General features: G+C 38.4%; 4 protein-coding genes and 1 long non-coding RNA gene across 6 annotated transcripts; 3 read left to right on the forward strand and 2 right to left on the reverse strand.

The window, feature by feature from the left end:
- On the forward strand, positions 1,477 to 4,696 carry LOC104717533 (polyadenylate-binding protein RBP45C). The gene is made up of 7 exons (XM_010435116.2): positions 1,477 to 1,890; positions 2,005 to 2,473; positions 3,558 to 3,613; positions 3,701 to 3,831; positions 3,917 to 4,013; positions 4,098 to 4,280; positions 4,395 to 4,696. Exons 1-7 carry the CDS (start codon positions 1,570 to 1,572, stop codon positions 4,395 to 4,397), a joined length of 1,260 nt encoding a protein of 419 aa, XP_010433418.1. The 5' UTR covers positions 1,477 to 1,569; the 3' UTR covers positions 4,398 to 4,696.
- On the forward strand, positions 7,083 to 10,704 carry LOC104717534. The gene is made up of 11 exons (XM_010435117.1): positions 7,083 to 7,425; positions 7,676 to 7,797; positions 7,893 to 8,038; positions 8,289 to 8,337; positions 8,420 to 8,447; positions 8,586 to 8,794; positions 8,988 to 9,248; positions 9,546 to 9,644; positions 9,763 to 9,819; positions 10,067 to 10,154; positions 10,267 to 10,704. The coding sequence occupies exons 1-11, from the start codon at positions 7,242 to 7,244 to the stop codon at positions 10,437 to 10,439; spliced, it is 1,416 nt and encodes a 471-aa protein (XP_010433419.1). The 5' UTR covers positions 7,083 to 7,241; the 3' UTR covers positions 10,440 to 10,704.
- Positions 10,991 to 13,407, forward strand: LOC104717536. The gene is made up of 6 exons (XM_010435119.2): positions 10,991 to 11,162; positions 11,266 to 11,399; positions 11,506 to 11,675; positions 12,092 to 12,169; positions 12,372 to 12,516; positions 12,734 to 13,407. Exons 1-6 carry the CDS (start codon positions 11,063 to 11,065, stop codon positions 13,136 to 13,138), a joined length of 1,032 nt encoding a protein of 343 aa, XP_010433421.1. The 5' UTR covers positions 10,991 to 11,062; the 3' UTR covers positions 13,139 to 13,407.
- On the reverse strand, positions 13,292 to 19,002 carry LOC104717535 (aconitate hydratase 3, mitochondrial). Its single transcript, XM_010435118.2, has 20 exons — positions 18,522 to 19,002; positions 18,211 to 18,315; positions 17,949 to 18,109; positions 17,758 to 17,850; positions 17,492 to 17,677; positions 17,106 to 17,267; positions 16,844 to 16,988; positions 16,621 to 16,763; positions 16,262 to 16,318; positions 16,099 to 16,178; positions 15,933 to 16,008; positions 15,644 to 15,829; positions 15,495 to 15,562; positions 15,300 to 15,418; positions 14,997 to 15,118; positions 14,725 to 14,823; positions 14,166 to 14,645; positions 13,987 to 14,085; positions 13,676 to 13,918; positions 13,292 to 13,593 (listed from the first exon to the last, which is right to left on the reverse strand). Exons 1-20 carry the CDS (start codon positions 18,820 to 18,822, stop codon positions 13,525 to 13,527), a joined length of 2,994 nt encoding a protein of 997 aa, XP_010433420.1. The 5' UTR covers positions 18,823 to 19,002; the 3' UTR covers positions 13,292 to 13,524.
- LOC104717537 lies at positions 19,466 to 21,910 on the reverse strand. 2 transcript variants are annotated; one of them, XR_756260.1, is made up of 5 exons: positions 21,708 to 21,910; positions 20,762 to 21,107; positions 20,243 to 20,285; positions 20,051 to 20,101; positions 19,466 to 19,861 (listed from the first exon to the last, which is right to left on the reverse strand). It is a non-coding gene; the product is annotated as an uncharacterized LOC104717537 (long non-coding RNA). The 2 variants fall into 2 exon arrangements; XR_756261.1 differs by having other exon boundaries at positions 20,199 to 20,285.

Below are 24,013 nucleotides of genomic sequence, written 5' to 3' on the forward strand. Positions count from 1 at the left end.
AAACTCGTCAAAGAAAGCTGAAGCTAAAGACGGTCTACCCCTAACTATGGCTAAAAGCAAATCTCTGTGATAACCAATTTCTACTGCTCTCAACTTTTTCATGAGCATTAGTAGTCTGTCTGAATTGCCTCCCAACTTTCTCTTTGCATCTGGCATCAATCCATTAGAAGGGTCTGTGCAAACTTTAACAAGAACATCATGGGCCAACTGACTCACAATCCGATCATCCTCTCTTGCTGAAATGCTGGCTAGCTGCTCTAGCGTCACATTTCCAAAAAGAACACTCCTTAGACTAGGAAGAATCAATGATTCTTCAACAAGGATCTTATCCTTCAACGTAGACAAGACATAAGCCACAGTCTCTTCATCGTCTTCACCAAGACCTCGCAGGACGTTAAAATACATTTCCTTGTTCTGTAAAACTTTCCATAACAATCCAGGGTTCCCAACTTCAAAGAATGATATGGCAAAGCCAACACAGGCCTTCCTGGTTGAGTGCTTACTGACCTTTTCAGCACCTCGCGTTTTATACTCGGCTAGTTTTGCGAAACCCTTAAAATCAAATTTCTTATTTATATCTGATGCCATGCCTGAACCACGCCTAACAATCGAAGCCAACAATGAAAGCGCAGCATTCTGTTGTTTTCCCTCTTTGCTTTTCAATTCTTTGCAAATGTCATCCACTTTCTCTTCAATAAGTAACCTAGCAAACTGGTCAATAGCTCTTCCAATATCAGTTGATCTACCTTTTCCCTCTGGGTGACTCAAAATCGTCTGGATAAGCGAGAATATATAGTTAAGTCCTTGCTTTCCATGTCGAAGCTTCCATGCCTCTAGTAGCTCAGCAAAGTTTGGTGAGCTCTGGAAATAAAGACGCAACAAATCGCCGCCAGTTTCTCCCTTTAGTAACTTGACAAATTCCTTTGCAGCATCAGAACATAGCTTAATCTCATGTAAGCAAATCTTATGCAATAATTCTCTAAGTTTAGCATCATGGGAAGGCCTGAAAGCCATCACTGGGAATTTTTCCATCTCAAGATCTCTATTCCCTCCTTCCTCCACTATTCCTGAAAAAAAAAGCAAACAAATTATTCAATCAAACTACTTCTCCACCAGCCCACACTGGTCCAAGATATACCCAAAGACAAAAACTTTAAAGCGCAATTCAAACTCTTATCGTACCTTGTTCTTCCATGTCTGATATGAATTCCACCATTAAAACAGAGCAATCTCCTCTCTTCGCGGGGTTTTAGGGTTTAACAAGAGAAAAAACCGTTTCGGCGACGTCTTCTTCACAGAGCTGAGAGTTCGAAATTAGGCATCTCAATCTTAAACCGATCCGAACCGTTTTTTTTAGGTAACCCTAGATTTATAATGGGTCAGGAGCCCAAACCTTTTGTTATTGGGCCATAGTATGGACAACTATTTTGTTCGAGTATATAAGAAAGGAGACAGAGACAGCTACTACTCTTTTTATCTCTTTTGCCCTTTTGGTCCCCTCTCGAGCTCAACCCTTAAAATTGCATCTGCGACATTCGTACCCTTTTTTTCTAGGTTATTATCGTCGTCATGATGCAGCAGACACCTCCAGCTTCTAACGGTGCTGCCGCAGGTTCAGGGCAGAATCCTTCCGACCAGCAAGCTTACCACCACCACCAGCAGCAGCAGCAGCAGTCGTGGATGATGCAACAGCACCATCAAGGTCAGCCGCCGGCAGGATGGAATCCTCAGTCGGCTCCGTCTCCTGGTCAACCACAACAGCAGCAGTATGGTGGTGGTGGATCTCAGAATCCAGGATCAGCTGGTGAGATCCGGTCGTTGTGGATCGGTGACTTGCAGCCTTGGATGGATGAGAACTATCTCATGACCGTCTTTAATGTTACTGGCGAGGTAATTTGAAAATCTTCGTAATGCATTTTTTAAAAAAATATTGAAAGTTGAATCCTTTGAAGATTTTTGAGTTTTATTGAAATCTGAGTGTTTGTTTCTTTTGTGGCTCTGCAGGCTCAATCAGCTAAAGTAATTCGCAATAAGCAGAACGGATATTCAGAAGGTTATGGATTTATTGAGTTTGCGAGCCACGCTACAGCTGAGAGGGTTTTGCAGACTTACAATGGTGCTCCAATGCCCAACTGTGAACAGCAGACCTTTAGGTTGAACTGGGCTCAGCTCGGAGCTGGAGAGAGACGCCAGGCTGAAGGTCCGGAGCACACGGTTTTTGTTGGAGACTTGGCACCTGATGTTACCGACTTAATGCTTACTGAGACGTTTAAGGCTGTATATTCCTCTGTCAAGGGAGCAAAAGTTGTGACTGATAGGACTACTGGACGGTCCAAGGGATATGGATTTGTTAGGTTCGGTGATGAAAGTGAGCAGATTCGCGCCATGACTGAAATGAATGGTCAATACTGCTCATCCAGGCCTATGCGTACTGGTCCAGCTGCCAACAAGAAGCCTCTTACGATGCAACCAGGTATGTTTTTTTATACTAAGGAGCCAGATCTGTGATGACTTATGAATATGTTGAGTGGTGATATGACTCGCTTTGTCTTTAAGACTTTAACTGTCTAGGTTAGTTTATTTTTTTTTCTTTGGGGTATTCCTTTACCGCTATCTTTCTTATTGGTGAATCGTGTTCAGTTAGTTGGTGCTCAATGTGTCTTCCCTTATCCTTCAGCTTCATGCCTTTCAGCACTTCTAAGAATTTAATATCGCAAAACATCCTAAAACTTATAAGAAAAAACTCATGTTGTCTTTAAGCAGGAGAACAAGAGGCTCTCTTTGGGGGGCCTGGAACTGATTTCAGCTGAAAATGATTCCACCTTATTGCGTGGCCTCATTTAGGTCAGTTGGTTATGTTTCCGAAGAAGTTAATTACAAAGCTTTTTATCAGCTACAGTCGCAAATTATTTTTCCAGTTCCTTTACTTATCAAGCATAAGTCTTTCCCTTTTAATTTAAGCCTTAACTTTAAGTTAATTCTTTTCATATTTACCACCGCTCATTACTTTTCGCTTTTTTCCAAGTGTGAATCCTAAAAGAGTGTTTTGTGATCTTCTACATACCTCTCAATTCATCTTTTTCAGTAATTAGTGCTGCAACTTCCTTCTTTCAGTTACTTTTTGCCTCTAATTTATAACTCTTCTAATGTTACACTATTACTATTCTTCTTTCGGCAAATTGGTTACGATGGTAAACTGTCAAACCTTGGAGGGAATTTAGGTTACTTGTGCTACCCTAGAGAATTGTGGTCCCATTCTGACATTTTCTAGTTTCTCAAAGTTGGATCATGTTTCCCCTAGTACATATCTAATAATTTGTGTATCAGTTATCAACTAACTTGAATCCCTTCACCTTAATCTTCAAACTGTAGCATATATTTGCTAGTTGCTGTTTGCTTGTATCGTCTGCTCATTATTTGGACAAAATTTGCAACTGCCATTCTCGTTTGTGTGTGTGCGCGTTAGTGTCTGTTTCCTTGCACTGTCAACTGAATGTAGTATATATTGATGATTGAGTTTTCTGCTTACATTCTTTTGACTGTTTTTTTTTTTGAAGGTTCATATCAAAACAACCAAGGAAATCCAGGAGAAAGCGACCCAACTAACACCACAGTGCGTACTTTGTTTTGGTTTCCTTGGGTCTTTTTTATGTTTGGCATATTGTTGAATACTTGAATTGATGTAATGTTTGCTATCCAGATTTTTGTTGGAGCTTTGGATCAAAGTGTAACAGAAGATCTTTTGAAGTCAGTTTTTGGTCAATTTGGTGAACTAGTTCATGTGAAAATACCGGCAGGAAAGCGTTGTGGATTTGTTCAATTCGCCAATAGGTAGACTAGTGTGTCTTTGGAGACACTTCATCTTATGTTGAGAATGTTAGTTAATTCACAACTTTACTCTGTCTTTGTGCTTCAGGGCATGTGCTGAACAAGCATTATCCATGTTGAACGGAACACAACTTGGTGGACAAAGTGTTCGTCTTTCGTGGGGTCACAGCCCTTCCAACAAACAGGTTTGTATCCATTGAACAATGCACCAAGCTAACTAACTATGCTCTCTACTTTGTGATCTGATTACTTGGCCCATAATTTCACAGACTCAAACTGATCAAGGCCAGTATGGTGGTGGGGGTGGTGGATACTATGGGTATCCTCCTCAGGGATATGAAGCTTACGGATATGCACCACCTCCTCAGGACCCTAACGCCTACTATGGTGGGTACGCTGGTGGTGGCTATGGAAACTACCAGCAACCTGGTGGCTACCAGCAGCAACAGCAGGTAATTTTTTTGGTTTTTACCTGAAGATCTTTAAAGTTTTAGGTAATGTATCCGTAAGAGTGCAAGTAAAGTTGCGAGCTTACTGATTCTTGTTCCCTCTGATTGTTTTTGCAGTGAAGCATGATTTAGTAAGTCGTGATCGAGCTGAAGTTCTCCAGAAAGCTGACACCGTTTGAAAATGGTGAATGAATTATTGAAGTGGATGTGTATTAGCTCTTCTTGTCCCAGATTCTCTCTTTCAACTCTCTTTTTTTTCTTATGAATTATTTTGCTTTCGCGTGACAATTGTTGAGTGTTCTTCCAAGTCGTAACAAAAGGCTTAAAACCCACAAGTGTTTCTTGTGTCATTTGGCTTAAAACCCACAAGTGTTTCTTGTGTCATTTGACTAATTTGACCATTATGTTTCTTCCTGCAACGCCTCTGAATTACTTTAACATTCTACATCTTAAATTAGTCAGCTTAACATTCAATAAATTGAGTTTTTAGTTTCAAGCTGAGCTACGGTGACGAAAGATAAAAGATGGCCTTGACATGTTCGTATTATGAAGAATTGATGCTGTTTCTTTTTCAGAATATGAAGAATCAATAGTGTTTTAAAAAGAAGAGTCGATATTAATAGTTGATGCAAATGCTGGTAATGTGACGAGAGAAATATAAAAAAAAAAAGAAACCTAAAAAAGCCCTAAAAAGCCCTAAAAAAGCCCTAAAAAAGTTGTAAACTCTAGCTTTGACCACCTCTTTTCATGGTTGACTCCCAACTCTTAATTCTCTCACTCTCTCTGATTCATTTCTTTTTAAAGTATATATCTTTATTTAAAATTGATATTGTTTTACTCTGGGTAAGAAAAAAAAATCATTACATAATAATCCTAATATAACATTTGATAAGAACATCTTAAAATTTTAAACAAAATTTGATAAAAAAAATTATTATAAAATTCTTATAATGATGCTTGTATGGAAGGAAATCTATAGTCAACATTTAGTTTTTAGTTTCTAGAATAATGTTCAAACATCACTAATTAATATAATGCACAATACTGGAAATAATTTGGTCAATAAAATTATTAGTATTAAATAATAGTTAAATGATTAAATCATTGGCCAAAACCGCAAATTTTGAAAGAAATATAATTTTTGATGTGCAAATAGTTCAAGTCCATGAAATAACACAACCACATAGAGATTTTAACATGTTTGTGGTTTAATCTAGGTTTAAGTTTTGCTTTACTAATTTGGTTTTAAAAGAATAATCATTGTAAGCCAAAACCAAATCTAGTATTGTTTGATAGAATTTTAATTTTAGCTTTGAATTAATTTTTTTCTAGAAAGATGTTATATTTACTATAATTCTTTTTTTTCTAAAGAACTCGCATCTCTCAAGCCGATGGGCACTACCTCTTAATAATGTTGGGACAAAAAAGATGCGACTTTTGATGCCACCATCGGCTGCTCATGCATGATGGCAGATGGGATAAAGATGTCTTCGGGATTGTATTGAGTATGTAATCTGTATGAGTAATAAATAGCTTGTCCTTTTAGATGATTGATTAGGGCTGATTACTCTTGTGCGCTTTCCTTACTAATAGGAATTTACTTTTTCCTGATAAGGTCGACCATGATGATGATCCACATGGTGGTGATGTAGATGAGGAATGGGAGATGGCGGATCCAGAATATTAATTTGGGTGGGGCACAAATTATGTTATGTAATTAATTATAATATATTAAATAAATTTAATTTTTGTATTTAATATATTTTAAATATAATATCCAATAAGACATAAAAATTTTGAACATATTATCTATTTTGGTTTTCAAATATACTAATCTATAAATCTAGATATAGTAAGAAAATAAATAATTCGAAAACTTATCATTTAGGGGCTGGTATTGGAGATGTGATTTCTAAATCGATATGGAATTGTAAATTCTAAAAATCAAAACACATGGATTTTGAAATAACATGTTTTATCCTTGGATTTGAATCATTCTATTTTACACTTACAAATCCATTTAAAACATATTGGGAATTTTGAAATCCAAAAACAAATCATTAAATGAATAACATGGGATTTTAACAAGTATTTGTAAATCATTGAACTAATAACACATAATTTTGATAAGTATTTTAAAATCATATAACAAAGGACCCCTCTTATATTCGAAAATTTATCATTTTCATTCACATATCTAAATATATCACATAAATTTAAACTCTAAAACATGAAATGAATTACAAAGTAGATGATAAATTTTTACTAAATTACTAATTTGACCAATTTTAAAAATGCAGATGTAGTCTTTACTATTAAAAATGATGATTTAAAATTTGTTAAAAGCTAAAATAGAATTAGTAATATACTTATATATATATATATATATAACTCAATATAACACACAGTTTTATTTAAGAAAATAATACAATTGAATATTGAAAATGCACACAATAATAATGAAAAAAAAAGGCATCAAGGTGAGAGTTCGAACTTGTATTAAGTCGGTTAATAAATATTTTAAGTTAAATGTGTGGCACGTGCCCCCCACTATCATATGTGGATCCGCCCCAGCATAGTGAGGTTTACTGATTCATCATCACCTTTTGTTATAGTAGTATACAGTACAAAATAAATCTACACCAAAAATAAATACAGTACACCAAAAAAAATATTTAAAAAGCTTAAAATTATTTAATGGTAGAAAATCTACGTGGGCCGTGTTGTACCAAACAATGGCCCATTAAGGCTTCGGAGAAGAAGAAGAAAAAAAAGAGCGAAAAATAAAAAAGAGAGAGTCGCGCTTTTACGGTTCCCTCGTATTTTTCTAGATCTGTTCTTTCCCCCATTCTCTCTTCTTCTTCACCTTTGTATTAGGACGATGATATAGAAACTTCCAGAGAATTTGAAAAACAAATCAGAGAAAATCAAATCAAAACAGTGGAAAGGTTGAAAAAAAAAAAAATGGGATACGCAAGGAAAGTGGAAGACGACGACGACAACAACAAATCGTTATCGTCATCACTGAAGGAATCGGTGTTAATAGAAGCAACTATGACCATTATCGGATTGCAAGTTCATGTTCACGTCAAGGATGGTTCCGTCTTTTCTGGGATTTTCTACACTGCTTCCCTCGACAACGGCTTTGGTAACGTTTTCGATTTCAATCTGTTAGCGATTTTGGAATCAAATTTCGAGAGCTTCTTTTATCATAATTTTGTTGTTGTCACCTGTTATAAAATGTCGTAGTAGAGATCTGTGAATGGGATCTTCTGATTTCGAATCATGACTTCTGTTAATTAGTTGTTGCCTGGTGTGGTGTGTGAATAACAATGCAAATAGAAGGATCTGTGTATTTGTTGGTCTGATGTGATGTATATGGTTTTGGTTCTGTGTAGGCGTTGTTTTGAAGAATGCAAGAATTATTAAGAAGGGGACAAGTAAAGCGAATGTAGCAAGTGGGAGTGTGGTCGAGACACTTGTTATTTTGTCTTCCAATATTGTTCAAATCATTGCACAAGTGTGTTCTCCCTCTCTCTCTCGTCCTTCATTTACTTTACTTTTCTTTGAGCTGCATTTTTATTCACACAATCAGCTTATGGATCTGTCTCATAGGGAGTCTCGCTTCCATCAAATGTTACAACTGGCAATAACGAGACTGTAAATGTCAGATCAGCCACAGAGACTTTACCTTCTCAGTCATGTGCCATAAACAACTCCACAGAATTCTGGAATGAAGGAAATGACTATGATCGTCTGAGGTAAACTGTGTGCTTTGCTTTAACTTCATCTTCAAACAGAAACTAAACTAATGGTGATTGTGTTATGGATGGTTCATCATTCTGTGAGTCTTCTTGCTGCACTTTTTATGTGCAATGTCAATCTTAGCAAAATCTAGTTTAGCATCTGCATCAAACATATCAATGCTCGCACAAATCACTCAATTTTTAAACTTTACCGAGATCATTTTCTTTTCTTTTTTCTCTGATTCTTGTATGATGCTGTTGACAGGCAGGCTGTGGATCTTGTGACGCGTATTTACGTCCACCAAGAAGATACTGTTAGTTTTGTAGAAAGATAGTTCATTTATTTGATTTGCTTTTTACTTAGCAACTGCTTACTTGTTTAGATTCTTATTGCAGATGGATATGCAAAGCTTAAGTTCTAGCTGTGAGTTCAATTTCCCCGGAATTGTTTTTTATCTTTGTTATATCTATGGTATATACTTGTTTCTGTTTCTTTTTGACAGTGAATGTTTCTAACATGCTTATCCTCGACTTTCTTTCATTTGAAATAACAAACATCCAGTGGATAGTATGTGCGAACGAGTTAAACCCGTAGAAGAACATAAGTTGATGCCGGAACCTTTTAGCAATGGTTTTCACGATGCTGCTGAAAGGCCCTCTTCATCTGACAATTCATCATTTACAACTGTAGATGACACCTCAGAATTGTGTCAGGGTTTAGTGGCATATTCAACTGCATCAGTACCCATCCAGCCCGTCAAAAATGCTAAGGTGATTCCTATGTACTTTAGATTGATTGTCAGGTCTTAAAGATTTGTTATCCATTTGCTCTCACATTCAGACTAGCGTGTTCATTTGAGCCGTTGTTTTGTTGCCAAATCATTTTAAAGGTTCATTTTACTTTATCTGTTACGCAATTACCAAATTTCGATTTCTGAAACTTATACCACAATACCACATACAGGAGTTTAAGTTGAATCCAGATGCAAAGATTTTTTCTCCATCTTATACAAAACGTCTTCCACCATCTCCTGTTGGAATGCCTGATGTTGGAAATATTACTTATATACCAAACAACAGTCAGCTTCTACCGGTTCCTGAAGCTATTTACCCAGAGATTGGAAACAACCCTTATATGCCGCAAGCATCTCCACCTTCCAAGTTTGTACCATATGGTAATTCGACTGCTGGACATGCTGTCGGTGGTATTCAATTTCCTCAACACGTAAGTATTATCTTTTCAATATTGTCCCTGCCTATCTTACTCTCTTCGGGCATGTTTTGTCAAAGAACTTTTATCAACTAGTGACTGAGAGTCTGAGAATAGACTACTTTCTCTCACCACTAAGCGCCTGCATGGTTAACAACCATAAATGTTAGTTTTGGCGACCAGATTACCGATCATTTTGAATTGATATGACTTAGCTTGTACTATTAAAATGCTTCCTTTTATTTTGACCACCAACTCATTTATCTTGCCATCAATGAATCATAATTCCACTTGCAACCCATTTTTCTGCAGATGATTGGGCCTGCTGTTAACAGGGCACAGCCGCAGAGATTGAACTCTCAGTACCAGTCAGTTCAAGCTGCACCAATGCTTGTAAATCTAAATCCTCAGGTTGTACATGGAGGTTCCCAAAACTCACTTTTGTTGAAGGCGCGTTTATAAAAAGAATGGCTCTGTATTGAGCTTTATTGGTGTATTTGTTTCTAAAGACTTTTCTTATTTACTCCAGGTGATGGTTGCAAGATCGGGGCAGGGGCAGCTTGTATATATCCAACCAGTTTCTCAGGTTAGAACTTGATGCATCTAGCTTCTTGATTAATTTTTTCTAATTTTGAAATATAAGCAATTTGGTGAACCTTTAATGATGTTAGGTTAATCAATCTATGACTTGCATGTTAGATAATTATATGTCTAGTATGTCTGAGTGAAAGAAGAAATACTATTCCGCAGTCATTAGTTTGAGTTTGCTCGAACATCTCCTCTTATTCATATCTGCATAGTCATTTCTAGTAATCGTTATTCGTATTTTTCAGGATCTGCTTCAAGGAACACTGCCTCTTTCACCTATGCTCCCCCGTCCTCTACCAACCACTCAACATGTCCAATACCTGAACCATCAAGGTAAAAGAGTCTGTAACTAAATAAATAGCCTAAGAACCAACCATGTTTTCCCTTTTTTTGAACCAAATCAAAGAGATGGCCGTAACCAGAATGGTCCATTTTGTTGATGCAGGTGTATTTGCAGCTGGCCAGCCGCAGCAGCTATGCGTTTCCCAACCGTTCACGGCCGGTGGACTGCAAACTTATGGCGTTCCTGCCCAATTTCCAGTTATGCAGCCTCCTTTTCCCACGAATCAGCCAATGACAGTTGCTATTCCTAACGGTTTCTACACAAAATTTCCATAAACAAAGTCTCATTGTTTCTAATTTAATACCTTTATTCTTTGCCTCTCCAACCTAATGTCCTGGTTTGGCTCATAGTTTTTTTTCTTCCTTTTTACAGTTTTGGGTATTTTGTTCGGTTTTGGCTATTCTACTGTATTGGTTTTGGGTGTTTTGCTCGTTTTTTTGCTATGAAATTTGTAATTCTTCATTGTATTGTCTAGTTGAATTGGGTATAAACTGTTGTAACACGCGAAAACATAATGATTCTTTGGGGGAAAATAGTGTATTATAGATCACATTGGTAATGATCTCAATAACAATTAACAAGGCTCCAATGGTCACATAGATGTTGGAACTTGGAACATTACACTTGATTGAAGCAGAGCGAGACCAACCAATGTAACTTGCAACAAATTGAAAATGTCTTTTGTTGTGTAACTGACTGAGTTGGTAAGTATTACAAAAGACTGTGGGCCAATTATGAAGACTATAGGCCCATAACCGCAAAAATTTTACAGGCCCACGAAAGGTTTCTTTAAATTTTTATGTTTTTTTTCTTTCGGTGTGAGCTGACCAAAATCCGCCGGCCACAACTACTCGTCGATTCTAATCTCCGGCGATCAGAGAACCTCGCGGTGAGTTTGATGGAAGAAAAGTTGCCGAGATCTCTCAAGAATCTAGACTTGAATCCGAATCGTGAACCGAAGAATAAGATTCCTGTTTCAGCTTATCTATCTTCTCTGCGTAAGCCTTCTTTTCTCGAGCTGGGTTAAATTTGGGGGTAAGCATCGCTGTTGGTGATGTTTAGGATTTGGAATTCTGACTTGTTTCTACTGGTTTGCTTCAGTCACAGGAATGTCTCCGTTGAAATCAAAACCCCCATCTCTTGTGAGCTTATGTATTGGAGTTATTGGGAAGCATTTAGATGAAATGATCCCTTGTTTAGCTGATATCTCTGTTATCTTTCCAGCAGACATCAAGGTTATATTTGAGTTACAGTGATTTTCTTGTTTCAAGCTGTTTTACTCGGTTTAGATTAGTATACTGTATGCACTTCGCTAATCCAAGGCATGTTCATGTGAAACAGATGTCGATTGCAGCAATTGCTAGAAGAAGAAAGCTACTGGATGATGTTGTGATTGTCTCTTTGGCTGATAGTTCTTGGGAAATTTTAGACGTTAGTGGTTCAGATGTTACGAATTCTGGCTTAGCTAAAGTGGCGGAAATGTGCAAATCTCTCCGAGCTGTGGACATTAGGTAGGTATTATAGTTGCTTACTAAGAGTTTGTTTGACCTATGAGTGTTGAGTCCTGATCTCTGTGCTTGTACTTCATGGTATGTGTGAATTTGATTGGTAGTACTGACTTAGTTGGGTTGTATGATGCTTTCTTTATGTGGTTTTGTTAAGCTCTGATAATAAATTAATAATCAAGCACCCGGTGCAACAATATTTGCAGGCTGATTGAGCAGTGATCAGTGTACAATAGTTTTCTTTTGAGATGGTGAAAACCTAATCTACCAACACCGGTTTCTTTGGATATTTGCAGGCTGGAATTGTGATATGCTTTGTAGTTCTGGTCTAACTGGTTCTTTAGTTAGGAGCTTCTGTATGTTTAATAAGTTGTGTTTGTTTTCCCTCCAGTGTTATGTAGTTTTATCGTTTTGTTATGCAGCCGGTGCAACAAAATCACATCTTTGGGCGTCTCAGAGCTTGTACAACACTGCCGATCATTGGAGACTCTTAGATGCGGGTAAACTTTTTTGCTCCTGCTAAGTGCACTAAGCGGGCCTTTCATGTATTGTTGTTGGTGTGGCTTGTCTAACTAATCATGAGTTAAGTGACTTTCTGGGTAAAACAGAGAGTCTGATTTAGAAGTGAACCCATGGTTTGTGGCTTTGAGTAGACTAACAAACTCTATATAACAGGCAATGAGACAAAATTTATTATTGCAGAGGATGCCCAAGCAGTGAGTCTACAGCGCGCAGATCTTTAGATATCTTTAAGCCAAACTTGAGAAATCTTGAAGGAGAAACATGGGAAGAACTAGACACTTCAGAGATTGGTCATGGTGGTCAATCAGTGCGTTGGCTTTTTTGGGTATGTATTGTCCCTTTGACTGATAAGCTACCCGATTGATGCTCCCTTTTTGAGTTGGCAAATTTTTCCTTGGTTTGGATAAGGGAAACCATAAGTTAATTAGAAGAATCATCTACTATCTATTCGTGGTCAACTCTTTCTCCATCTGTGTCTATTACCACTATGTTTTCGTTTATTTTTGGTGCACAAGGTTCATAATAATTTGCTTTTTCTGCAGCCACAAATTGATAAGGATTCATTGGAGATGCTATCCTCGGAGTGTCCAAGGATAGTGGTAAATCCCAAGCCATCACTTGTCGCATACAGAGCAAACAAGGTTCCTCAAGAAGCACTACCAGATATTGCACTGGACGAACCATTTGTCAAAGATATTGATCCTAAGACTTGGGTTGTTACCGGAGTTGTGCAGAAGCCCACATCTTTCCCGTTATCGAATGAACTGCCAATAGCAGAGAAGTTCAGACTAGCGTATGCAGAGAGAGATGCAAGATTGGCCCCAAAACGTGCGAAGAATGCAAGGCAACATCAACGTCGTGCTGAGAGAGATTGGATGATGTCAAGCGACAAAGCCAAAGCAATGGTTTTGGCATCAAAGGCCACCAGATCTTTGCACAAGAGTTAGCAATATGGATTCTCTTCATCAATATATGTCAAAGAAATTATAGGAGGAAGATGAGTAGAGTTTCTAAGAATGCCTCTTCTCTACGGTGGTCGTGTTGAATCAGTTCTCTGCGGTTTTTCGGAGTAAGAGAGAATAGTAAAGAACAGTGGCTGGTTACAGAAAAGTGTTCGTAACTGTTTAATCTTGTATCCATATCTTTCAATTGATGCTACAGTCAAAGATACGTTACACTGTTTATAGAATTAAGTGTGTATTTTTGCATTTTCTTATAGCAACTCTTGCCGAGAAAACGTTCAGTGTAACCTGAAAGAAAACAGATGCTCACAAAACTTGCTTTATTTGGATCTTAACAGAAGAAGAAAACAAAAGGTGAGAAACACTTGAGATCACTTGGTGCTCAAACTCCGGATGACGTATGGTAGAATACCGCCGTGATCATAGTATGCCAATTCCACCTGTGAACGTTCCCACAAAACAAATCTCAGATCAATTGAAGTTTTGATTTTACAGAATTTGTTTGCTATATAACCAGTTTACCTCTGTATCAAAGCGCAGAGTGCAAACAAAGGATTTGCCACTGTCAGTGGTTACAGTGACGTCTTGACCGGGTCTAATGTCACTGACTTTTGTAGGAAGGTGGACTGTGTAGCGTTCATGACCAGTGAGTCCAAGGGTTTCCGCGTCCTCCCCTGCCTTGAAACACAGAGGAATGATCCCCATACCAGCCAGGTTGCTGCGGTGGATTCTCTCAAAGCTCTTGGCAATTACAGCTTTCACTCCCTAATTTGTGCTCAACTGTTAGGATCACAAGACATGACCAAAATCTGATTAAAAAATGTAAAACTTACCAAAAGCAAGGGACCCTTGGCAGCCCAATCCCGAGAGCTACCACTTCCATACTCAGCACCAGCCAGGATGATCGTATCCTGTCCATCGGTCTTGTATTTCTGAAAGTAAATGTGAATTAAGTTAGAAACGCAAGGAAGGATCTATATATATGTTGAAGCTGTGTGACGATTCTACTTACACTTGCTGCATCAAAAACGCTAAGCTTCTCTCCAGTCGGAATGTGAACAGTCTTGGGGCCAACTTCGCCTTTCAAGAGCTTGTTAACAATACGGATATTGGCAAATGTACCACGAGCCATAACCTCGTCGTTTCCCCTTCGACTTCCATAAGAGTTGAAGTTTTCAGGAATCACACCGCGGTCAATTAGAAACTTTGCAGCAGGACTAGTCTTTTGAATGTTTCCTGCTGGAGAGATGTGGTCTGTTGTTACGCTGTCCCCAAAGTTCAACAAGCAGTAGGCATCCTTCACTTCACGAGGACCAGGTGGGTTTGCGGTCATGTTCTTGAAATACGGAGGTTCATGAATGTAGGTGGAGTTTGGATCCCAAGAATATAACGTGGAACTCGGTGCAGAGAGTTCATTCCACAAGGGGTTTCCCTCTGTTATCGTTTCATAAGAGCTCTTGAACATGCTTGGTAGTACGCTATATTGAACAACCTATTGAAGAGTACCAGGAATGTTAACAAGGAACCTTAAAAGGTGAATAACTTATCCTCTAAGCACGTCACCTACGTACCTGAGCAATTTCTTCATTGCTTGGCCATACATCCCTCAGGTACACACTTTTGCCATCTCTTCCGGTTCCTATAGGCTCTTTCTCAAAATCAATGTCAACCTGTCATCATAGGAGATCAATATATATAAAAAAACTCAAGATTAATGACACTACTTAGCGAATTACTACTCAATCTTGTTGATGATGTACTATGATGCGAAACCAGTTAAGGATATCCAAAGGAGACAAACGCAAACATCTCAATTTCGAACTGAAAGTTGAAAAGTACTAACCGTTCCAGCAAGGGCATAAGCAACAACTAATGGTGGTGAAGCAAGATAGTTAGCTCTTGTTTGTGGATGAACACGGCCTTCAAAGTTTCGGTTTCCAGACAGCACAGCAGCTGGGATGATATCTGTGACATGGAGGAAGCACAATGGACCAACCAAAAAGTGAGCTTCAATTTGACGATATAAGGGCACTAATTTATCGGTAAAGAAACATAATTAACGAGGACTCTAGGGGAAATGAAAATGAAAATGGCTCAAGGAGTTGCTCAGAGAAACAAAAACAAAACATGATGAAAATGTTGTTACCAGTTCCTTCTATAGCAGATGCAACTTCTGGCTCAAGGTCGCCAGAATTCCCAATGCATGTTGTGCAGCCGTAGCCAACAATTTGGAATCCTTGCTTGTTCAAGTACTCTCGGAGACCACTGCAGAGAAGGCAAACGTTAAGTATGGTGATCAAATAGGTTATCCAAATGAAAAATACCGTTGACGCCAACACACCTTCGATCCAAATATTTCTCGACAACTCTAGACCCCGGAGCAAGACTTGTCTTAACCCATGGTTTAACCTGAATTGTGACGTCAAATTCAGTCAAAACAGGATTCATAACTCAGTTATCTCAGGGCAAAGAGAAAAGGTAGAAACTCACCTCTACACCAAGTTCCAAAGCTTTCTTTGCAACGAGTGCAGCCCCGATCATGACACTTGGGTTTGATGTGTTTGTACAACTCGTAATCGCCGCAATAACAACACTACCATGCTTAATCTCAGCAGGTTGTCCTTTGTACGAGAACTTAACAACTTCTTCTTGTTTTTCTTTTGGCACTGCAAACCCCTTGAAACAAGAAGCAAAGTTTTACAAGTTATCCAAACAAAAAAAGAAATCAATGCCATTGATTGTTTAATGATTTTTGTTGTAACCACAAATTGCATCTCACCTTAAATCCAACAGGATTGTCAAGGCATGCTTGCCAGTCAGCCTTCATATCTTTCAGAGGCACACGGTCATGAGGCCTGTTGAACAGAAAATATAGTAATGAAACCTTAGGTAATAAGGGCGATGCGTCAGAACGTTCAAAATATCAAAACGAAGTGAAAGTATACCTTTTAGGCCCAGAAATACAAGGTTCAACATGTCCCAAATCCAACTGCAGATAAGATGTGTATGCTCTTTCTTGCTGGGGCTGCAGAATGTCCACAAGTATTTGGAGTTGAGAATCTTTTCAAAAGAAATAAAATACAGTAAACTGATTAAGGATGTCCATACCTCATTGTAGTCAACGAACATATTGTTTGCGCGCAAATATGATTCGATCATTGACACCTAAACAAACCAAGTTGGCGATCATGTGAGTCACAAAAAACAGAGGAAACAGGATACATAGCTTGTTAAACTGTTTACGTAAGGTATAGAAAAACTAAGCCACGTGATAGTGCATATTGATTACTGAAGAACAAAACAACCGAAGTCTACAGATAGCTTGTTAAAATGTTTTGAAACGAGACGATGCAGCAATAGTCAGCCTCACCACACGTAAACCACAAGAACAATTTATGCATGATGATTCGATTTAACCAGAAAAGAAAGAATGAAAGTAAAGAAATTAATTGAGAGAGAGAATTCACAGTTTCATCGCTTCTTCCTGTCAACTTCAGGTACTCCAGGGTAACATGATCCACTGGGAAGAAACCCATAGTTGCACCATACTCAGGAGACATATTTGCAATTGTGGCTCTATCAGCAAGTGATAGTTCACTCATCCCCTCACCTACATATCGAAATTAAAATGTTATAGGTGCTGACCAAATCATTGTCCAGTAGAAATTCAAAGTCAAACAGCCTTCTCACCATAAAATTCAACAAACTTGCCGACAACACCATGCTTCCTTAATATTTGGGTCACAGTGAGAACTAAATCAGTAGCAGTAACTCCTTCCTTCAACTTTCCATCCAACTTAAATCCGACTACGCCAGGTAATACCATGCTCATGGGCTGACAGATTTTTGAAGTACCATATGAGTGGCAGAGCAAACATGACTCTTATATATGTACACAAGACACATAAACCCAAATTAAACAGTGAAGGTGTGCAGAGGAAAATGAACTCACCTGACCAAGCATTGCTGCCTCTGCCTCAATTCCTCCAACACCCCACCCAGCGACTCCTAATCCATCAATCATGGTTGTGTGGGAGTCAGTTCCAACAACGCTATCAGGGTAGAGAAATCCGTTGGAGTTGAAAACAACACGTCCAAGGTACTCCAAGTTGACCTGTGGTGTCAAATAATAACAATCTATCAGAACAGAACCATCAGACAGCAATATGAGATTCATTCACCCCTTAGTAGACTACCCAAACGGATTAAACAGGCTAATACTCTAATCACACTTCCATATAACCTGTTGAAAATTCGAACAAGGCAACTAGAATTTACTGGCATCACGTGTTATATCTTAATACATCCCTAGATTAGAATGAAAGTGTTATCTTGTACCTGATGGACAATCCCAGACCCAGGAGGAACGACCAGCATGTTTTGGAAGGCCGTTGAACCCCACTTAAGGAATGCAAATCTTTCTTTGTTCCTCTTGAATTCAAGCTCCATATTTTTCAGTGCGGCATCTTCTGATCTTGCAAAGTCAACTTGGACTGAGTGATCAACGACAAGATCAACAGGAACCTAGACATGTACTGGAAAATATGAGAACTACTAGACCAAACATATTACAACGCAAAAACGATAAAGAAGAGTTCACTAACCAAGGGGTTAATCTTGTTAGGATCACTACCAAGACTCTTCACTGCATCCCTCATAGAAGCAAGATCAACTAAAGCTGGTACACCAGTGAAGTCCTGGACAAGAAAAATATAAGTTAGCATAGTGCTGGCTTAATCTATTCCGTTCTTAGTGGAGTGGAGAGGGGTTTTTAGAAAAAAAATATGCTACAAACCTGTAAAATAACACGGGCAGGCTTGAAGGAGATCTCAACCTGCTTAGTAGATGTATTCTCCCAGTCAAGGATTTTCTCAACGTCATCCTTTGTAACTTGATAGTTGTCACAATTACGAATTGCTGATTCCAATAGTATCCTTACAGAATATGGCAGCTTATCTACATACATAATCACGAAAAAAAAGAAAGGTGTCAACTTCACCAGAAAAATCCCATTACAACAAAACAGATTTAGGAAAGACTCGATCAAGGAACCATACCAACTCTTGGATCGTTTAAAGCTGGTAACGAATAGTATTTTCCATACGCTCCACCACCAGGTTTAGGTAGACTTGTCAAAATATCCTTGTAGGCATGCTCAGAAGCTACGTTTATTATTTCATACCAAAAACTATTAGAATTTTATAATCATAACAAACTGCAAGAGCGTATCAAAATGTACATCTAATTGGTGATTCTCGTGTTTCAACTGATCCAGTCTAAAACGAAACCGATCTAAGGAGTATTCTTGTGATACAAGTTAAGAGCAAATCATTCTTATAGAAACAAAAGAAAGCAAAACAGAACATACTCATGGTTGCGTATTTCCTCTCAAATTTTTCCATCACCGGAGCGGAGTTTCTAGATTGAGCACGAAGGCTAACAGGAGATCTCCAGCTCCCACCATGACTCCACCGCGTCGAAGCAGAGCAAACACGGAACGAGCGGAGAGCCGACGAGAAGCTCTTAGATCGGTTCGTCGTCTGATTGAGAACAGACGTGGAGGATGGAGACGAAACCGAAGCTGTTTCGGTAGAAGCGATCTTCGTGAGGGAAGAAGAAAGCCTCGACAGCGAGGCAGAACGCACGCCGGAAGTGGCGCGTCGATACATGGCGGCAAATCAAAACAGTTAAAGAGATTGGGGAAATATCTCCAAAGGAAGGAAGAAGGATCAAAATGAAACGAAGAAGATCGTGGAAGGAACGAAGGTGAGAGAGAGAGAGAGAGAGAGAGAGAGAGAGAGAGAGAGAGATGATCTTTTCGTAAAGCTTCTTCTCAAAAGAGTCAGCCGATTAAGAGAGATTTAACAGAACCTTCTCCAAGGACACACTCAGTAATATACAAATGCCAAGGGGCCAGGTCAGGTGTATCTCTTTTTAACCATTGGATCAATTCTAGACGCGCGAATGGACGGCGTGTGATTCTCTTTGGAATGTTGACCATTTTATAATTGCTTATTCTTTCAATTATTTTAGAAAAGATTAATAATATAGCTTGCAAATTATGAAAACATCTTTTTATATACTAAAAGGTACTAGACCAACGTGAGAACATTCGAATAATTGGCTTTTTGGGGGAAGATGAGAATATTTTCTTTTTTCCAGAAAGTTATTTCTTTTTTTCACAACTAAACATTAGTAATTCACTAATTTAGAACTTAACCCCAACCAGAATAAAATTTAGAACTACACTTATTTTTAGTAATACTACGTTTTGATTGGCTTGTGTCAGTTGTGTGTCTGGCACAAACCAAGTAGGACTTCTCCTCTAGATGTTTATTAACTTTTTTTTGTGTAAGTACTAAATAAAAGTCAACGAGGAAAAACAAAGGGTGACTACTGGCTAGGCTCTTCTTCGGCTATGAAGGACAAAGGCAAATAAAAGTCTCAAGCACTATGCCAAGAGACAAACACCCTAAAATAAAACAAAGCATACCAAGATGGCTTCTCATTTTGACTCTTCTATGTTCTCAATGACAGCGTCAAAGGCCAGAAATGTAGAGTCCTCAAAAGCTCTCTTGTCTATGATGATTTCATCTGTAAGAGTCAAACCAATCGGTTTGTTATCTGCCTGAAAAGAGATGTCTTTAGGATGGTGCCTGCCATGTCCCAGGCCTTAATGATGATCCAGACCCTGATCGCTCTATTGTCCTGCATCCATTAGTTTGTTGGATTTAAGCATACTCATAACCCAACACAATACATAACCCCCATGCTCATTGAGCATAGATTCAATATAGTAGCAGTATCTAACAATCAGAAAGAACATTTCATGTTTCATATTCCTGTGTCTGAATGTGTGAAGTCTATGATTGAAAAAGTGAAGCCAGCTAGACATACTTTGGTTAGAGTGGTTCTGCAGTTACTTTATCAGGTTCACGTTCTTTGACCCTGTAAAAGCAATGTGAGGACATATGGTTATGGTGGTCTTGAGAAAGATTCTGTGTTTTGCATCCAGAAAAATATAGAATGTAAGAAGATTTAGTACAAGATAGGATTACTGAAGAGATATTATGAATCCTAATGATTCACCTTGGTTTATCTACTTCTTCACTAGCTTCCTCTGGTATATCACCTTCAAGCATTAATAAACAAGACACGACTTAAGCCGTCAGTCTTACTTCCACCAGATTGTGGTAGAATAATTAGCTCTTTATTTTTTACATAGGGAAACTAGCAACTGTAGTAATCTCAGCCTTTGAATCAACAAATGACATAAAATGAACAATTCTTATTTCCTTTCAAAGCTACCACAATCAAAATGGAAATGCAGGGAATACTTCTACAATCAAAACTTCATCATAATTACAGACTTTACAAGTCATATGCACAAGATGTTTCCCGAATGAAGTCCACAAAGCTACTTAATCATCAGTGAAATAGTTACACGCTGAAAAAGAATCAACAAACTTTTCAGAAGGATATGAAGACAGCTTTAGCTCTAATGCGACCAAGTGTTTCAGAAAACGGGAGAATACAAGACCTAAGAAGTTAGTCACATCACTATATGGTTACTCCCTATATCTATGAAAAGCAGAGAAAATGCAATACCTTTTAAATCCGGCGAAAATTGGCGAACAAAGCTCGTCAAATCTGGACCCTCAGGTATACCTTTACACAGAGAGCTAACATGAAGCTATCATTATACTAATGAAAAGCAAATGTTACAAGATGGTCATGATTTTGCGTCCAGTGCCTTCATGAGAACTTGACAAGGAATTGAAGGCAAAACGAAAACAATAAATGCATAGAAAGAGAAGCGCCATACAAAACGGACAAAAGCAAATACACAGACCACAAGAAGATAAAATCCTTCTTTATTCATTCTTAACTCTATGTTCCTACGAGGGATATTAAGCCTCACACGCTCACGCCTTGCTTCAAGTTCAACCATTTCCTGGAAAAGTAAGAAACACCAATATCAAAGGCCAGATACTAAAGGCTTACAGCCAATCTATATACCACAAAAACCTCCATGGAAAAAAAAAAAACACTATAGTGACCACAAATAATTATGGCTAAATTAAAGAGGGGTTGATCTAACATCTGGAGTAAGAGCCCTTTTCATTGCCCATTCAGGCAACATATCCATTCAACTACAACATTGGGCAAACAAAATGGTAACTAGACTGGCTGCTACACAAATGGATTCCACAAAAGTCTTAATAAAAACATACAAACAGGGTTCATTTAGGAAACAAATGCAATTATTTACCAGTGCTCATTACAAGATCACAAGTAGATAAATCACACAGTCCTCTTTTCAACATCTTTAATTAGTCCAACTCCAAAACAATAGAGAAACACAAAACTTTTGAAACCCGGAATCAATTAAATTTATATCTCACGAATCCAAACAGTTTCTAAATGCATTTACTTCACCGCAACACACACACACACACGACAGGCAAAAGACAAAACAAAGGAATTCAAAGGTTAGAGGTTCGAAGAACAATACTCGCCCAGTCCATCATTCTCCTCCACTCTGAAAAAATACCTTTTAACCAATCCTTGCCTACTCCGATGAAAATATTGCCTCTTGCTAGTGATTAATCCTACAGAATCTCTACCGTAGCCTCGGCATAGCTTCTCCCGCCGATTTTTTCTTCATATGATCCAAAAACTGAACACAAGACGCCCCCAAATTGTTTCCCCCGATCGAGTCTGTGGCTCCGTCTGGCTTTGGATTAAAGACTTGATTTTTTTTGTTTTCCGCCTATTTCCCCATTATCATACCGGTAAAATAATCTTAACCACCAATTTAAACCGAACTTTTAAGACTTTACCCAGAAATAAGATTAAACCGATCGACTACATAACTCGGTTTAGAATCCAATTGAATGAACCACCGGTTAAGCGGAAAAATACGGTTATCAACAATTCATCGCGGAAGTTCCAAATGGCCGTTAAGGTTTGTTGGGTTTGTTAGGAGTAGAGAGAATGAGAAAAGAGTCGGTTATAAATACTAATGAGTGCGTGTTTAGGATTACTATAATCCTCTCTGAAAAATTTACTAATCCATCCTCCTCTGCAAATATTTCATTTTCTCCGATACAACAAGATTCACGAAAGATGCCTCGCGGCGGCAGAAACAACCGTGGAGATCGTCGTCGTCAAGTAGCTGCGCCTCGTGATCACGAGCGTCGCCGTCGTCGTGAGGATGGCAATGACCGAGCTTGGAATCAGGTTCTTGCAACTACGAGTGGACTTCGACGTACGGCTTTAGGCGCCATCGCCGTCCTCCTTGTTCTTGTCCCCAAGGTTTACACACGAATCGGCTTCACACTCGAATCTCCCGCGGCGGTTTGGGCGGCGTACGCAGGTTCCATCGGAATTCTATCTTTCGTGGGCGCGACTTTTTTTGTTCCGAGGGATGCGATGGGAGGAGGATTGGTCTTGGACTTGGTCATGATCGGCTTAGTCTTCTTCTACTTCGTCACACTGATCTCTCTGGTTTGCGTCTCTCTTACTCATCTGTAAACGCGATTTCATTACCATCGGCGTTGCGATTCATCTTCTTCTCTTCTTCATCTTGGTGATCTTGCACGCACGCCCATGCCCAAAGATCTTTGTGCTTTTATGGATTGTTATAAAGTCGTCTTCGTCGAAATGCTCTAGGTCAAGATTTCAGTTTCTTTCGTGTGTTTTGCTTTTTTCGTGATGTAAATCGAAATCTATATCCATTTTCTTCATGTTTAGGTTTTGCTTCTCCGATCTTTGTAACAGTTTTTGAGTGGGATTCTTTTAATTTCCCGGTTATCCGGATAGGCTACTCCTCGTATTCTAAAACTGTACTTCCAACTTGTTATACAAGTGAGTGATGACTGGATTAAGGTTTTACGAAGCAAATCGGTGAGCAATTGTGGAATGTTCGTTTTAATTAAAAAAAACAAAAAAACCTATGCAAACTAGTTTTTGGCTAAGGTTTCTTGAGAAAAGAAAAGCAAAAAAAAATAATTAACTTACAAAAATCTAAAAACTAAAACCAAAAACGCATACGAAAAAAGAAATATAAATTAAAACAAAACAAAAATCATAGCTAGTCGTCTTTCACCACCGGTCGACTCCTCCACGAGTCAAACTCTGTGTAACCAAGGGCGAACATGAAAAGCACAATCGCCACAACCCACAGCACTGGGTAACCAAAGACTTGATATGTGCAATAGAATGGTACTGGTAGCTTCACTCCGTACCAGATGCAGTACACCAACGGTGCAGCTAGTAGAATCGTATTCATGATCACCAGTAGCCTCAACTGGTTCAGTTTCATGAAGTATTCTGCGTCGTATATATCCTCATTCACCTGCAATTTTGTTTTTTTGAAAAACATATATTAGTTAAGAGTTGAGTTGAGCCTATATAGGGCGTTACGTTACAAATCAAATTATCAACTAATTCTTGTTTTTACCAAACTCCCAAGCATGGAATAAAAATTAAATCTAGTAAACAAGATGATATATACAAAACCTGATAAGTTATTACCACGATAATACCAACCCAAACCAAACTAACAATCAAGAGAATATTCAATCTCTATTTTAAATTGAAAAACAGACCTCATGCAATAATATCTCAATATCTAATTTATAATGACGTAACGATATATATGTCTACCAGTTAACCTACGATGATAACTCACGGCAAGAAAATCAAAACTCACGCTAAAATACAGGAAACCAAAANATTTAACAGTTTTTACGGATCACCATAAGAGACATGCGCTAATAATTACATACAACTTATCTATATAATAAACCAACTGTATGTCAGGATTTCAAATTCCAACCATAAAAAAAAACTCAA

This window comes from Camelina sativa, chromosome 10, assembly GCF_000633955.1.
Source record: "Camelina sativa cultivar DH55 chromosome 10, Cs, whole genome shotgun sequence".
Taxonomy (NCBI): Eukaryota; Viridiplantae; Streptophyta; class Magnoliopsida; order Brassicales; family Brassicaceae; genus Camelina; species Camelina sativa.